The sequence below is a fragment of the Syngnathoides biaculeatus genome, chromosome 17, assembly GCF_019802595.1.
Source record: "Syngnathoides biaculeatus isolate LvHL_M chromosome 17, ASM1980259v1, whole genome shotgun sequence".
Lineage (NCBI taxonomy): Eukaryota > Metazoa > Chordata > Actinopteri > Syngnathiformes > Syngnathidae > Syngnathoides > Syngnathoides biaculeatus.
This window is the reverse complement of record NC_084656.1, coordinates 7,503,865-7,520,097: the sequence shown is the minus strand read 5'-3', so window position 1 is coordinate 7,520,097 and position 16,233 is coordinate 7,503,865. Positions and strand designations below refer to the sequence as shown.

The 16,233-nt window shown below is 39.3% G+C and overlaps 1 protein-coding gene across 1 annotated transcript in view; it reads left to right on the top strand.

Moving 5' to 3' along the window:
- The first annotated feature begins 3,192 nt into the window (after nt 1-3,192).
- atp8b1 (ATPase phospholipid transporting 8B1) overlaps nt 3,193-16,233 on the top strand; it is a 35,323-nt gene continuing 22,282 nt past the window's right edge. The window contains exons 1-8 of the mRNA XM_061801866.1: nt 3,193-3,766; nt 11,048-11,229; nt 12,084-12,181; nt 12,419-12,532; nt 13,706-13,804; nt 14,060-14,121; nt 14,376-14,448; nt 15,194-15,264. Coding sequence (XP_061657850.1) covers nt 11,067-11,229; nt 12,084-12,181; nt 12,419-12,532; nt 13,706-13,804; nt 14,060-14,121; nt 14,376-14,448; nt 15,194-15,264 — 680 coding nt within the window. The 5' untranslated portion in view covers nt 3,193-3,766; nt 11,048-11,066. The remainder of the gene's footprint in view (nt 3,767-11,047; nt 11,230-12,083; nt 12,182-12,418; nt 12,533-13,705; nt 13,805-14,059; nt 14,122-14,375; nt 14,449-15,193; nt 15,265-16,233) is intronic.

The window sequence follows — 16,233 nt, the reverse complement described above, 5'->3', positions numbered from 1 at the left end:
GGGAAAACAATTTAGGAGAGGGAGTCGTCTCCTCCGTACACGGAAACGTATTGCTGTCACACGTTAACCTCCATAAACCTCTCTCCCTCCAACAGACGTTTTCTTTCTTTTTTTTTAAAGGGGAAATCCATTGGTTTGCATTAACAATGTATCAAATAGGTCATATAATATGTACTCTATTTTGACAATGTGATGTTAAATCCTCTCTCATTTAATAGTGTTTTGAGAAGATTTTTATGGACAATCACGAATTTTCAGGGGCGCTGCCTTTATCGCAAGTCACATGACCTACGTGCGCGGATGTGACGTGTTACGTGCCACAACAAAGGCTCAATTACAAGGGACACCGTTTATGCCCAGCGCTGATTTCTCTGATTTATACTCATCTGATGAAGAAATAGCAGTATCAGTTGATCAGGAAGACGGAGGAATACTTCCATACACAGCCGTGAGCGTCACAGCCAAGAGTGGCTCCGCCGCTCGGTTAATCGGGAAGACGGAAGAATGCTTCCATACACAGCTGTGAGCGGCTCGGCCACCCGGTTGATCGGGAACACAGAGGAATACTAGTATATACAGCCGTGAGGCCGCTTAAGGCTGTGTATGGAAGTATTCCTCCGTCTTCCCGATCAACCGAGCGGCCGAGCCCCCCACGGCTGTGCCGCTCACAGCTGTGTACGCAAGTATTCCTCTCGTCTTCCCAGACTAGTCATCGTTGGACCTAAGCTTGACAGTTTTATCAGATATTGCACAAGAGTTGGACAGTTATCACAAACAACAATATGCAGAAAAGATACACGCAATCGGTGTTGATCCTTATTGCATATCTTTACATATTTTTACTAGTTTTACTGATTCTGACCTCAAAGCTTACAAAGTTTAAATGCCTACAGATTCTTTGCTGCTGGTTGAGTGCAAGATGCTGTTATTTCACCAAATGAAAGTACAGATTTCTTAGTATTGAAAGCTCGACTAAGTATAGTGTAGTTAAAACCTAAAATGTTATGTCTTGACATTTGAGACTGCATGTCACAAATGATATACTAGTATTGAGAGATCAATGTGTAACAGTGTCAGTGTGTGTTTTTTATCTCTGGTTGTCTAATCCCTTCCTCTTCTATAATTCATATAAAAATGCATGCTCTCTAATAAAACTACAAAACTTCTTTTACCGTAACTGATCCAAACATGTGCTGCAAACCTTTAAATATCATGCAACCATCATACTATTATGCGTTATTGATGTTCAATCAAAATAAAAAGTTTGCTGTTATATCAGTTTGTGTTTTGTTATCAATATGTCTCTCTGTCGAAGATACTCTTGTCATTGCCTTCTTGTGAACTTCAAAGTATTAACATTTTCTTTGTTAGGTGGGGATGTGAGCATGAAAAAAATTGCGCAAGGCAAGTATGAGCGCATTATGACAAGCAAGCACCAGGGTCTCTATGTCGGCGAAGCTGGTCTGGTTCTCAGTCAGAAGCACCCGTATTTAGGAGCGTCACTAGACGGCTACACATCTTGTGATTTTTGCGGCATGGAACTCACCGAGATCAAGTGTCCACACTGCAAGAAATACCAGACTCTTGAAGAGGCAGGTTATGACCCTCAGTTTTGTTCAGAAGAAAGGGAAGGTGTTCTGAGTGAGACCCTGGTGAGGTGTTCCGGGCATGTCCCACCACCGGAAAGAAACCCTGGGGATGACCCAGGAAACGCCGGAGAGACTATGTCTCTTGGCTGGCTTGGGAACGCCTCGGGATCCCTCTGGAAGAGCTGGAAGAAGTGGCTGGGGAAAGGGAAGTCTGGATGTCCCTGCTGGGGCTGCTTCCCCTGCGACCCGACCCAAAGAAGTGGTAGAAAATGGATGGATGGTGCGTCCTCCCCATCCTGATGATATAAAGTTCACAGTTCCCCAAGGTGTCACCGAAATCAAGTACTTTGCGGTATGATTCTTGTATTAAGAATAACTCTATGCCCCTGCTTATAAGCAAGTCAATGGTCACAAAAAAATCACCCAAAAATTGTATTGTAGTTTTGCAGTCCAGTATGCCATTGTAAACAAAAGTCATGTGACTCATGACGTCACGTGCAAAACATCTATGTCTCCCACAATGTCCACTGATCTAAAACAAAAAGACTGGATAGTGTATACACATCGAGTGGTATGTCGAGTGGTTGAAGCCACTGGCCGCCATCTTGGTTACTCCCAAAACGTGTGGAGGACATGGTTTACATGTTGGATTATGGTGGGGTTTTTCTCAAAATTTGGCATGTAGAATTAAAACTGGTCGTGTGAGCTTGACATTTTTTCAGTTGTGGTAACATGAAGGATTTTTAATTCGGCTTAGTAAGCCAAAAAAGGCTAAGTGCAAAGGAAAGACAAATAACACCATGACTACCAAGAAGTCTTGCATATTACCTAGGGCCTGATTTCCGTAACATGTTAACTTTTCCCCAAATACGCTGTGAAGCCCTATCATCATAACATGGCAAAAAAATATGCTTTTTTTTGTCATAAAAACATTACATTTTAAGTCAATCGGTTAGATATATTTTTGGAAATAAGGACTCGCAATGGGAAAATACATGCTAAACGCATTGTTCATTTGTTGTCTATGTGGAGTTGTATTTCAGACAGAAAATTTAAACTTGCCTCCACGCATTTGAAAAATCTGTTTGAGTTCTGTATTATGAAATTCATCAAAAATTTCACAGAAAAGGATTTTTCTTGCTTATCCACTGATGAAGTTTGGGAAAATATTTACATAGCTTTTTTTGCGAGAAACGGTGGGTGGGTGAAGCAGAGGGTGAACAGTGAACAACCATAAACAAAACTTTGTTCAAGTGAATTAAGACCACCATAAAAAAAAAAAAAAAAAAACTTACAAACAAACTTTAACAGTGTTAAAGTAAATCTTTCTAACTTACCTGTGGAATGTTTTCTTAGCCATGAAACTGGCGATTAACACAGTTAATCTCTGCCGCTGCACAGATCGATATGGTTGTTTTGGGAGTATCATGATGGCGGATAGCGACTTCAGTTTTGGTGGCCAATGAGCCATCCTGTCTTTTTTTTTTTTCAAGATCAGTGACAATGTCAATCAGCTCTGTTTGACCGGCAATATGGCGCCGTGAAAACGTTGACGTCACATACACGAGCTCTATAATGCCAAGTTCCTACATCAGTCAACGGTAAAACAGTACTCTGAACACAATGGTTTCTGGTCAATTTGCTAATTTTACACTTTGGCCAAGAAGCCAAAATTAAATACAAGGTTGATAACATTTATCAAACTCAGCTTTAAAAAGCCCAAATAGGACATGTAATGTTTTTTTTTTTTTCTTTGAGGTTTCAAATTTGGAAGAGAAATTCATGTAATCCAGGCTACCACGTGACGTGCGCAAGACAACTCGTCACCTACTTGGCCAGTGCTCACTTTATTCCCAATAGCCCGTCCCTGGAGTCCCTGAACGCAACGCTGATTTTTCTTTCCTTTCTTTTTATTTATTTGTTGTTGTCATTTCCACGGGCCAATTGTTTAAAGAGTGGAACGTGTTCAACCGGTCGCGTGGGTTTGTTGTGGGCCGGCCAGGTGAGGTTACAGGTGGGAGGGGGAAGGAAGAGGAGGCAAGGAAGGGCGGGGTGCTACGGTGTCTGTTCAACCAGGAAAGAGGAAACATGGTGCGGTGACACAGCAGCCGGACACCCGCAGAGAACCGTTTTTGCCAAGCTGTTCCATTTCCAGTCCTTCAATAAATCTACATCTTGTGAGTAGACGTTCATACAATTTTAGACATTTGTACTTGGTCCGTTTCCGTTTAGTGTTCAACAGTGTTTATTTTTTTGTTTAAACACCTGGGAGGGAGTGTCAGTGCCTCACCTGGCGACTGCTCTTGCTCCGTGAACATTTTTATTCATCTTTGTGAGTACTAGAGTTTAATGTGTTTTTGCCTGTATGCCCCATTGTATCTAAGATACATTCTCCCTATCAGAACTGGAACTGTGTGCTTAAGGGTGGTAACTGAGCCAAAAAATAAACAAAAGGTTCAAACTCTGTCACGCCAAGCCGTCAGATAAAACACAGTTTGATGACTGATTGGGGGCTTTACTTTCTTTAGCTACTTGACACAAGCAAATTGTCAAAATAGTGTAGTTGCAGTATGACACTGTAAAGTTGTACGGCACTGAAAAATTCAACCACGACAAGTAAACAAATGAGTGATTTAGAAAAGCAGCACTTGGATCAAAAAAACCCACCAAGTTTTGTTTTGATAACGCTTATCTAGTGGATCTAATGGATGACCCAGTTAGTGTATTTACAGTTACACACAACGAAATCAAATTTTCTTTATATTTTCACATTTTATAACACTTAGAACGGTGGAAAATAGTTATGGTGTCTGCTTCACTGTGCTGAAAACTAGGGTTCAAATCCCAGCCAAACCTGTGTGGCGTTTCCATGTTCTCCCCGTGCATACGTATGTTTTCTCCACGCCTTCCGGTGTCCTCCCACCGCCCCAAAACATGCATTAATTGGGGATTCTAAATTGCCCGTATGTGTGATTGTGAGTGCGAATGATTGTTTATGTGTGCTCTGCGATTGGGTGGTAACTCGTTAAGGGTGTTACCCCCCTCCTGCACGAAAATAGCTAGGTAGAAAATAGATAGGTTCCACCACTCCTGGGACCCTTGCGAGGATAAGCGGCTCAAATAATAGATAACATTTACTTAGTACTGTATATAGTTAGACATTTTACCTGAGAAAAATCCTTTAATTCAAGCAGCGATTTCAAATTAATCTTGAATAGTGATGAGTTTCCACTGCAGATCATGCAATTACTGAAATACACTCTGAGGCCCTTTCTTCGCCATCCAGTTACAATATAAGAGCAATATTGTGGTTATGATGTTCACGCTAAACTATGAGGACTGAAAACGAAGTTCTCCCAGAATTTTAACTCATCTTAGAAAATAATGCTGGGTATGTTGTGTTGACAGCTCGGAGAACCCCATTTTTGTGTGAGTGTGTGTGTGTGTGTGTGTGTGAGAGTGTGTGAGTGAGTGTGTGAGAGTGTGTGAGTGAGAGAGAGAGAGAGAGAGTGCATAAAGCCAAATCCCTTCAGGCATGTTTCAGTGAGTTTGGTGTGGAAGGATTTCAAAGAACCCTGACCTCAGAAGCCCATTAAACACTTTTCACACAATGTTTTAAGATATAATTAATTTAAGGGATTGTCTAAATTGTTGCTCAATTATGCAGAGAAGTGAGGTAAAACGAATTTCGTTACCTGGCTGCTATATTGTCCTATTAGGAATTGACCATTATTTTTACCCATCTAAAATCAGCATTAATAGAATGATTTGATTTGGAATTGAGAGTTTGGAAGATACTTTCATTTGTAATCAGCATTGCTATTCACATGTTCAGACACTGTTTTCTGACTTGGCCTGTTGGAACCCTTATGCTAATAGTGTTATAATGTCAGTAGTTAACAGTTAGACTACCTCATCAATAAGTTTGTCAGTGGATGTTAACGTCTTTATTTAGGGAGAGCAATATATAATGAGTAGTAATTTCTTGATGACATGCATGGGAGACTAGGCAGCATCAGGTCTCTGTGGAATGACATTAAGTGGATTTATTTTTACTTCGATTCCTTCTTGAATGTACAGTGAAGAAAATAAGTATTTGAACACCCTGCTATATTGCAAGTTCTCACACTTAGAAATCATGGAGGGGTCTGAAATGTTCATCGTAGGTGCATGTCCACTGTAAAAGAGTTAATCTAAAAAGAAAAATACAGAAATCACAATGTCTGATTTTTCTTTTTTAACGATTTATTTGTGTGATACAGCTGCAAATAATTATTTGAACACCTGACAAAGCTGATGTTAATATTTGGTACAGTCGCCTTTGTTTGCAATTACAGAGGTCAAACATTTCCTGTAGTTGTTCACCAGGTTTGCGCACACTGCATGAGGGATTTTGGACCACTCCTCCACACAGATCTTCTCTAGATCAGACAGGTTTCTGAGCTGTCGCTGAGAAACACAGACTTTAAGCTCCCTAAAAAAGATTTTCCATTGAGTTTAGGTCTGGAGACTGGCTAGGCCACGCCAGAACCTTGATATGCTTCTTACGGAGCCACTCCTTGTTTTTCCTGGCTCTATGCTTCAGGTCATTGTCATGTTGAAAGACCCAGCCACGACCCATCTGACTGAGGAAAAGAGGTTGTTCCCCCAAATCTTACAATACATGGCCGCGGTCATCCTCTCCTTAATACAGTGCAGTCATCCTGTCCCATGTGCAGAAAAAGACCCCCAAAGCATGATGCTACCACCCACTTCCTTCACAGTTGGGATGGTGTTCTTGGGAGGGAACTCATCATGTGTTTTCCTCCAAACACGGTTAGTGGAATTATGACCAAAAAGTTACATTTTGGTCTTATCTGACAACAAAACTTTCTCCCATGACTCCGCTGTATCATCCAAATGGTCATTGGAAAACTTAAGTTGGGCCTTGACATGTGCTGGTTTAAGCAGGGGAACCTTCCGTGCCATCCATGATTTCAAACCATAACGTCTTAGTATATTACTAACAGTCAGCTTGGAAACGGTGGTCCCAGTTCTTTTTAGGATATTGACCAAGTCCTGTCGTGTAGTCCTGGGCTGATTCGTCACCTTTCTAAGGATGATTGAGACCCCATGAGATGATATCTTCCATGGGGCACCACTCCGATTGAGATTGACGGTCATGTTTAGCTTCCTCCATTTTCTAATGTTTACTCCAACAGTGGACCTTTTTTCACCAAGCTGCTTGGCAATTTCTTCTGTAGCCCTTTCCAGGCGTGTGGAGTTGTACAATTTGACTCTGGTGTCTTTGGAGAGCTCTTTGGTCTTGGCCATGTTACAAGTTTGAGTCTTACTGATTTGTATGGGGTGGACAGGTGTCTTTATGCAGCTAATGACCTAACACAGGTGCATCTTATTCAGGATAAAACATGGAGTGGAGGTGGACTTTTAAAGGTGGACTAACAGGTCAGGCACGGCCGGGATTTAAAGCCCAGTCCTCATAACTGTGAGGCCAATGCTTTAACCAGTTGTGACTCCATGCAGCCTTAAAATATACTAAAAGTTAGTTTAATGAAAGAAATGAAAATGAGTTAGGTTAACAACATTATCGTAAAAAAAACATACATCGTGATTTCTGGATTATTCTATTTTGATTATCTCTCTCTCAGTGGACATGCACCTATGGTGAAAATTTCAGACCCCTTCATGATTTCTACGTGGGAGAACTTGCAATATAGTAGGGTGTTCAAATACTTATTTTCTTCATTGTAGAACTAGAGAATCTCAATTATTATTTGACTCAAACCCAACAGCCTTCATTTGACAAACACTCAATTGATTGGAATAGTCACCTTCTCCACCCTATCACTTAAAGGTGCAACTGTTTTTCATAGACAAATTGACAAAAGCACACTATACAATATTTGGTTTATACAATGAAACCTTACCTTGGGGGAAAAACATTCATCCTAACTGAAATGAGCAAATCACAATATTCATTTACTAAAACTAGATGGCTAAATTGATCATTTTTCCCCATTTTTGTTCTTTGAAGACATTATACAAGTGGGATTTTTTTCTTCTTTAACCAAATTTAAGTTTCACACAAAAATGTCACTATTTTCCTGAGGCAAATGAAGAAAACTACAAATTAAATGATCTTTGACTCAACCTGTTTTATGATCTTCTCATTCACTGACAATGATGCATTGTTAACCTAATTATTTGGCAATTGTTATGTCATGTGACTGCTGTGGTTTAAATTGTAGACATACATATATGTGTGAGTACAGAAAAAAGATGATTTGAAAAAAGTGAGAGGCTATATAGTATAATTATAGGTTGAGAAACAATCTCTAAACTGGGGAGAAGGCTTACTACACCACCTGTCACCGACATACAGTATAATGATGTATTTTCTTCCCCTAAAAGACATTAAATAATTGACTTTCTCAATAATAACAAACTCCTCCACCTTTGGCATTCAGGTGACTACACAACCATTTTTACAAATGTATAGATTATTTGGAGGGGTGATTTCTTCTAAAAACCTGTCATTGGCTGGCTGAGGCCCCTCAGAAATTGCTTTTAACGTGTCTGTAGCTGTCGTTTAGCATCCTAAAGGGTGAAACTGTTCTTGGGGTATGCGTCTAATTTAGAGGATATATACTTGGGTTTCCACACAGCACTGAAAATTTGTGAATCTGACTAAAACAAATGAGTAAGTCATCCTTTGTGAATCTGTCAGTGGCCTGTTGATATGACGACAGGCGAAAAAACACAATTATAGTCCATGAGTGCCATTCATTGCCACTCAAGGAACAACAACAGAATTGCTGTTCACTTGGTAACTCTTTTAGAAGGGCTTCAAAATTTTGTAAAATTATTTACATAAGAACTTGAAGACCAGAACACACACACTAGTGTTCATTTGAATAGTAATTTTGCTTTATAATATAAGTAATGGGGTGGCACAGTGGAACAGCTGTAGAGCGTTGGCCTCACAGTTCTGAGGACTGGGGTTCAAATCCCAGCCCTGCCTGTGTGGAGTTTGCATGTTCGCCCCTGGCCTGCGTGGGGTTTTTCCGGGCACTCTGGTTTCCTCCCACATCCCAAAAACATGCTTTAACTGGAGACTCTAAATTGCCCCTAGGTGTGATTGTGAGTGCAACTGTGGTAGGTTAATTGAAGACTCTAAATTGCTTGAAGGTGTGAAGGTGTGTGCGAATGGTTGTTTATATGTATGCCCTGGGATTGGATGGTCACCTGTAGAGTGTACCCCGCCTCTTGCCCAACGATAGCTGGGTTAGGCTCTAGCTTGCCCGTGACCCTAGTAAGGATAAGTAGTACAGAAAAAGGATGGCTGTAAGTCATCATGCAACTCCAGTTGTAGGGAGAGTCATGGCATAAGCAATAGGAATTAACTTGTGCACTATAAATTATTTGCTAACATGTTTGGATTTGCTTACAAATAAATTCATTCTGACAAGTGATAAAAATTTCAAAATGAGCGATCTGATGTCATTTTGCGTCGATTTGGATTGTAGCTCATAAAGGAAGCAACTATTGCCTTTTTGTGCTCTCTTTATTTCTTCGCAACACTGACAAATGAACCTCAGGTATTAAGGAGATGACCTACGTCACTGCTACTTTAGTGTCAGTTGTCACAGGCCTTGTGTAGCCACAGTCATGGATACCATGGAGACCCTCCATTGCAGAAACTTATATTGTATGCTGTTCTATGATTCAATATATATTGAATTATTGATAGAATGTAATTGGTATCTAATTTAAAGCCCATTTATGTGTATCTGGGGAGAGATTATTATCTTAACTGTTATCTTTTGTTTGTTTCAATAAAATTGCGTCATAGTATCATATTGTATATGTGCCTCCTGGGAAGCGATTCCTTCCTTCTCTTAGTTGCTTACTGAGTGGCACCTTATTTGTGTCACTCCTTGTGCAATGTTTCAATTCTCTGCTCTTAACCTCACCTGTCTGAGCAAGAGCTGAAACACCCCCATCCCCCAAGTCTCAGGTTTCACTTTCGTCACAAGGTATGCTCTCCTCTGTCCTACTATGTAGATAACTTACTCCGCCCTCCCTCGTTGTTGCCATCGTTACGTCCCATAGCCTGATACCACCAAACCCGTTTTCTGAGTCTGTTGATGCTTCTGCTGCGGTGGTTTTTCATTTACGATGTTCTCTATAATGATTTTGGGTTAGTAGGTTGTCTTAAGCAATGTTGTTAACCTAACTCATTTTCATTTCAAATTTATATTTTTAATTAAAGTAACTTTTAATGTATTTTAAGGCTGCACGGAGGCACAGCTGGTTGGAGCATTAGCCTCACAGTTATGAGGACTGGGCTTTAAATCCCGGCCCTGCCTGTGTGGAAATTGCATGTTTTCCCCGTGCCTGTGTGACTTTTCTCCGGGCAATCCGGTTTCCTTCCACATCCCAAAATATGCATTCATTGGAGACTCCAAATTATCTCTGTGCCCTGCGATTGGCTGGCAACCACTTCAGAGTGTACCCGGCCTCCTGCCCAATGATAGCTGGGATAGCCTCCAGCACTTGCGCGACCCTCGTGTGGATAAGCATCTTAGAAAATGGATGGATGGATATATTTTAATTCACGTAACTTTAAGATTTAAATAATTAATTTATTTAAAATATTTAAATAACACCAAAAACATGCTGCTCACACATCTTAATTTTCCAGCTACTAGGTGTTTTGTCACACCACAGATATATTCTGATGGTAGTACCAGCCATCAGTTGTTTGAATTGACTATCATCACATAAAATATATTGGACACAGCGAGACAATACATAAAAACAATGTCACGATTGGGTTTTAGTTGTTTTTTTTTTTTTTAATCACAATTAAGAATCAGTGTTGCTGTGTGTCTTTCGTAATGACTTATTTCCCCAGGAGTATTTTAAGGTTGTTGTGTCCTTACGTATGCTATGTTGTTCAACTGGATGATGACGTGGGTTCGATTTTAAAAATAGCTCACATTTTCAAGTAATATTTGCCCACCTCAGCTGCCACAGTGAATACAATAAAACATGCAGATATTTTGCCCTGAAATGAAAGTAGGATGCAGTGTTCTTCAGTTCCATAGTTCAATTAATTAATTCAATTGTAGTTTATGGTGTTGATCAGAGCTTATCACTCACGCTCTGCCACGTCTGCTGCAACATAGCTCAAAGAAATATTCAGCAAAAGTTACGTCTATCGGCAGTATGTTTGTAAGCTTTTCTTTCCAAAGGAACAACTTGTTACATTTTGCTCATGTGGGGAAGTGGGGAAACTGGTTACCTTTTAACAGTGAGCCATCCCCATCATCCCACTGCACATTTTTCCTATCCTAGCCTCCCGTACTTTAAATGTTTACCTGTTGCAATTTAGAGCTTTTACTTACTGGGAGCACATCACTGTTAACAAAACCTGAATATTTCTTCTTTCGCAGAGCTACCTGCCGTGTCACAATGAGTATGCGCCGTGTGGGCACCCACGGCTCTGTGGGGCCCAATGATGAGGTCATGCCATACAGTGATGATGAGACAGATGATGAGCTGGACGTGAGCACAGATGAGGAGCAAGAGGAGATGCCAGGAGCCCCGCAGCCCCCAGTGGAAATTAGACCCAGTGGTGAGGCACCAAAGACCATTGATCCATCCCATCTATCTTAATTAATATAAAATATCCAATGCTAAAAATAAAAATAAAATGAATCAAATATTGTAAAAGAAGGCGTGGCTTGGGTGAAAATGTTTTTTTCTTTAATAAACCAAAAAGGTTAGGGATTTCAGTTTTTAAATTTTTTATTGTGGTTGGTGATGTTTAAAATTCAGTAAAAACAAAAGGGGTGGCAGGGAGGTGCAAGTGCTTCGAGCATTGGCCTCACAAATCTGAGGTCCTGGGTTCAAATCCTGGCTCTGCCTGGGTGGAGTTTGCATGTTCTCCCTGTGGCTGTGTGGGTTTTCTCCTTAAACATACAACATTAATTGGAGACTCTAAATTGCCCCTAGGTGTGACTGTGAGTGCGGCTGTTGTTTGTCTCTATGTACCCTGTGATTGGCTGGCAACCGGTTCAAGGTGTAACCCGTCTCCTGCTTAATGATAGTTGGGATAAGCTCTAGCACTCCCGCGACCCTTGTGAGGATAAGCATCTCAGAAAATGGATGGATGGTTAGATACAAACAAAAGGGTGATTCACACACCATCATCAGTAAAAGAAATAGCTATATTAAAAAACTATATATGTTATAATTAAATATATTATAAACTCCATTTTTGAGATACTTTTCAATTCTGTTTTTCAATGTTGTGGTTGTGTAGAAGTGTGATAGGTTCAACTGTTTGATTGTGACTATAAGTAACTAAATGAGACAGTACTCTTAAATTATTTTCTATATTTACATGACCACACTTTGGACAACTTTATACAACAGTGGTGTCAGGAAAAGCTGAAACTTTATGATTCTACTCTTTCCTCTCTATAGAGATTGGCTGGAAGGTGAAAGCCAATGACCGAGCTTACCACCATCTACCGGAATTTGACAAAAAAGTATTCCTATGCATCAAGAAGAGCAGATACTCTGTAAGTGCAAAATTACTTGAATCAGGAATCTTCTCTGACAAATATAGTCTATCACGAACCAAAGTGGGAGCTCCATTATTTGTCAACTAGTCCATATAATTAGTTTACAGTACCTTTGTGTAACTTTTTTTTTTTTAACTGTAATGCGATCATAAAAAATAATGTTGTCTCTGTTGCGTGATTTTGAATACTTCCTCTTCATGGCTTTATGCTCATCAACATTTGTCATTGTTGCAGGGGAATGCCATCAAGACATACAAATACAACGTTTTCACATTCCTTCCCCTAAACTTGTACGAGCAGTTCAAGAGAGTTGCCAACCTCTATTTCTTGGCTCTTCTTATCCTACAGGTAAATATCCTAAGCAATAACGTAATGCCGTAATTACAGTGAAGAAAAAGCAGAGCATATTTATTTAAATAGCGCATTTCAGGTAACGTAACTGAATGTGGTTCTCATGATCAAAAGCACTTACAATCAAAACAAAACAACCCAGCTTCTAAAGATCTAAAACAAAGATGTTAGGGTGGGGGGTAGTCCAATTAAAACAGCGTATAACCGGGCCCCATAACTCAGTGGTTAGAGCATTGGTTTGGTAAACCAGGGGTCATGTTTTCGTATCCCACTAGGGCCTCCACTCCCCGAGAGCCATTGCGTCAGGAAGAGCATCCAGCGTAAAAACTGTGCCAAACAAAGATGAGCGTGCATCTGAAATGTCACGCTGTAGCGACCCCTAACGAGCCAAGCCATAAGAAACTTACTATGGTGCAAGAAATACATTTTAAAAGTGGAACTATTCCAAAAAGTATGAGATAAAGAGTTTTCAACCTGGACTTAAAAACATTTACACTTGGGGCTGATATCACTTCTGTTTGCATTATTCCATTTGCTTGCAGAATAATAGCGAAATCCTGCTTCACCATGTTTGCATAGTACTCTGCTCTACTATTTGACCTGAGACTGGAGCTCCCAGCGCCCTACTGGGTTTATATTCCATTGGCATATCGTTCATGTATCTAGGATGTAAATTATTTAATTATTTATAGACCAGAAGCAGAACTTTTATATGTTTTCTCGAAATAATTGGGAGCCAGTTTTGGGACTTAAAAATCAGACTAATATGTTCTCATGTACCGATCAGAACCTGAAATGCAGCATTCCAAATGAGCTTCAGCTGTTTAATGCTCTTTGAGGGGAGTTTAGTCAGAAGACTATTGTAATAGTCAAGGCTGCTTGAAATAATAGCATGGATGAGCTTTACTTGGTTTTCTTGATACTTACAAGCTTTGACTTTAGATAAGTTCTTCAGATGGTAGAAGGCTGTTGTACCAATTGATTAGATATGTATGTTGAAATTCAGGTCGGAATCTATCAGTACATATTGTTTAAAGCTTAAAAAGAGAGTTGTTCAAAGTAATGATTGGAAGTCCTGTTGCATGCCTTTTATGTCCATCTTGAGTGTATATAACAAGTCACCAGAAATTATCTCCTGCTTCAATTTACATATTTTTTTTGTCTTCCTAGAGTATTCCAACAATTTCTACTCTGCCTTGGTACACCACTCTGATTCCTCTGGTTGTGGTTCTGGGAGTAACTGCCATCAAAGACCTGGTGGATGACCTTGTAAGAAAATCAACTTGCTGACAGTAATACAAAGAATATAGAATTTAAAATGTACATAACATATCTAATTAGACTATTAGATGACTATTGGACAGCCATTTGACATTCAGTATTTTCAGATGTATGAAAACTGTGACACCCTTCGAAATGTTTTGTTGAGTGAGAGATACTTCTCTTTTCTAAAGCTTGAAAGATTTGATTATTTCCTATTCTCTCTTTAACTGACTGTCTCTTTTACTTGCTTTTGCCTTCCAGGCTCGACACAGGATGGACAAGGAGATTAATAACCGGAAATGTGAGGTCTTGCTTGATGGCAGGTCAGAAATTAACTTGGCATTAGCTATTTTACTTTTTGCCGAATATTTAATAAAGATACCAATTTAAAAAAAAAAAAAAAAAAGACTGACGTAATGTCTTTTGTTTGGTTCAGTAGTTAAAAATACCAGTGTTATTTTTCCCAAAACATGTATTTCATGTATGTTAAATTGCATCCATTTGAGATCAAAATATGTTTGTTTTTTTTCTCTGGTCTCATTTCCACACCATTCCTTTTTTACGTTCATTGGCGCAGATTTCAGGAGTCAAAGTGGAGACACATCGAGGTTGGAGATGTAGTTCGTCTGAAGAAAAATGATTTTGTTCCGGTACGTGCAAATTGCCCACAGCTGTGAATGTGACTGTTGAATGATTGTCTATAATTTGGACAGAAACTGACTGGAAACCGGTGCAGGGTGTACTAAAAGATAAGTGGGATAGGTTCCTTGTAATCTGGGAATTGAATGAAGACAAGAGGCATAGAAAATGGATATAGATGGATGGTCGCATGTCATTATTTTATTTATACTGTAATAATTTATCATGGTATTGTTTTTAGTTTCACATTTGATTCAAATAATTGGTTTTGACTGCCAGACGTAATCAGTGTGCTGTTAAGGTCCACAATTTGTGTGGCAGTTTTGTAAGCAAAATCTTGCTATGCAATACAGATTATTTTTTACAGAAAGCATTGTCATTGGTTTTGGGATTTTGTTGATCTAAAGGTAAGGTTTACAGTGTATATATATTTCATAATGCACTGGATTATAAATTATAAAAATATGAATTGTATCTCCGCTGCTAAAACCATTGAGAATAGTGTTTTAATAGTGATGTGACGCTTTAGCTAGTTTCTAATAACTATGTAAAGGTTGGTTAATTTTATGATGTCTGAAGAAGTATTGTATAAAGATGAGACGCCATGTAAGGTCATGTATTCCATTTAACAACCATTTTACCCTGTTTAGTAATTTTTGGCATTAAAATTGCCCCTGACCAAACATTTCTACAGAGGTGTTGCATTACTTGATCAATGTGTCAGATTGTATTGTTTTTTTTTCTTCATTTTTACAGGCGGATATTTTGCTGTTATCCAGCACAAACCCAAACAGCCTGTGCTATGTGGAAACAGCAGAGCTTGATGGGTGAGGCAACTGTTTTTATTTTTAAAAATGGTGTTTTCTATTATAAACTCCTTTGAAAATGCAGATGCAAAAATGTATAGTGGGGTGAAAAGACTTAGGTCTACATTCTCCTATTCATATGCATGTTTTTTGAACATTTTTTTTATTCATATTCGTCTATCCAGTCTTTTGGCCCACCCAATGTGCATAACCAGGAAAGATGTGCACAAATCTGCTATTGAAGTCTGAGGTTGACTGTAAAATCATGGAGGCTTGTGTTTTCCTGAGACTTGTGAATCCCATAGAAAGCAATTTGAAAAACATGGTACACTTTATACCTGAAATCAACTTCTGTAATGGATATGTCGTCACCACTAAATCGTGCACCGTTCTTCAAACAGTCATAAGCACGATTTTAGGACTGATTTGCGACTTGGCAGTGATAGCACTCACTTCGGCGAATGACCAATGAGCAGCCAGCATCAGGCAGCGTCGTCTAGGCAGGGGAAGGTTTTAAGTGAACTTGTTTTTTTGTGATCCGCTGAGACGCAATGTGGAAGTATGATGAGTGATTTGTTTGCAAGAGGAACGACGTACTACGCAGTGAGTGTACTCATGGTGTGATTTCAACGGCTATTCCTGATGTTCTCGCGGGAAATAGCTTTCACAAGCAACTATTTCTTCAAACTAACGACTAATTTTGAGTCAGTCAAGCAGATGAAAACGACCACTCATATTTAAAATACTGTAAATCTAAATTTAAAACAAGTGTATGTATATACACACAAGTATGTCATTCCCTCTATGAGTGTGATTATTGAAGCATTTTTTTATTTTATAGTAATAATAATAATAATACATTGAACTCGTGTAGCGTTTCTCAACACTTAGACACTTTCCATTAATGAGAGAGACAACAACAGTGATAGGTGCAAATGGCATTTAGCTTAGCTTGATGCATGCAAAGTTTTTTTTTTAAATTTATTTTCA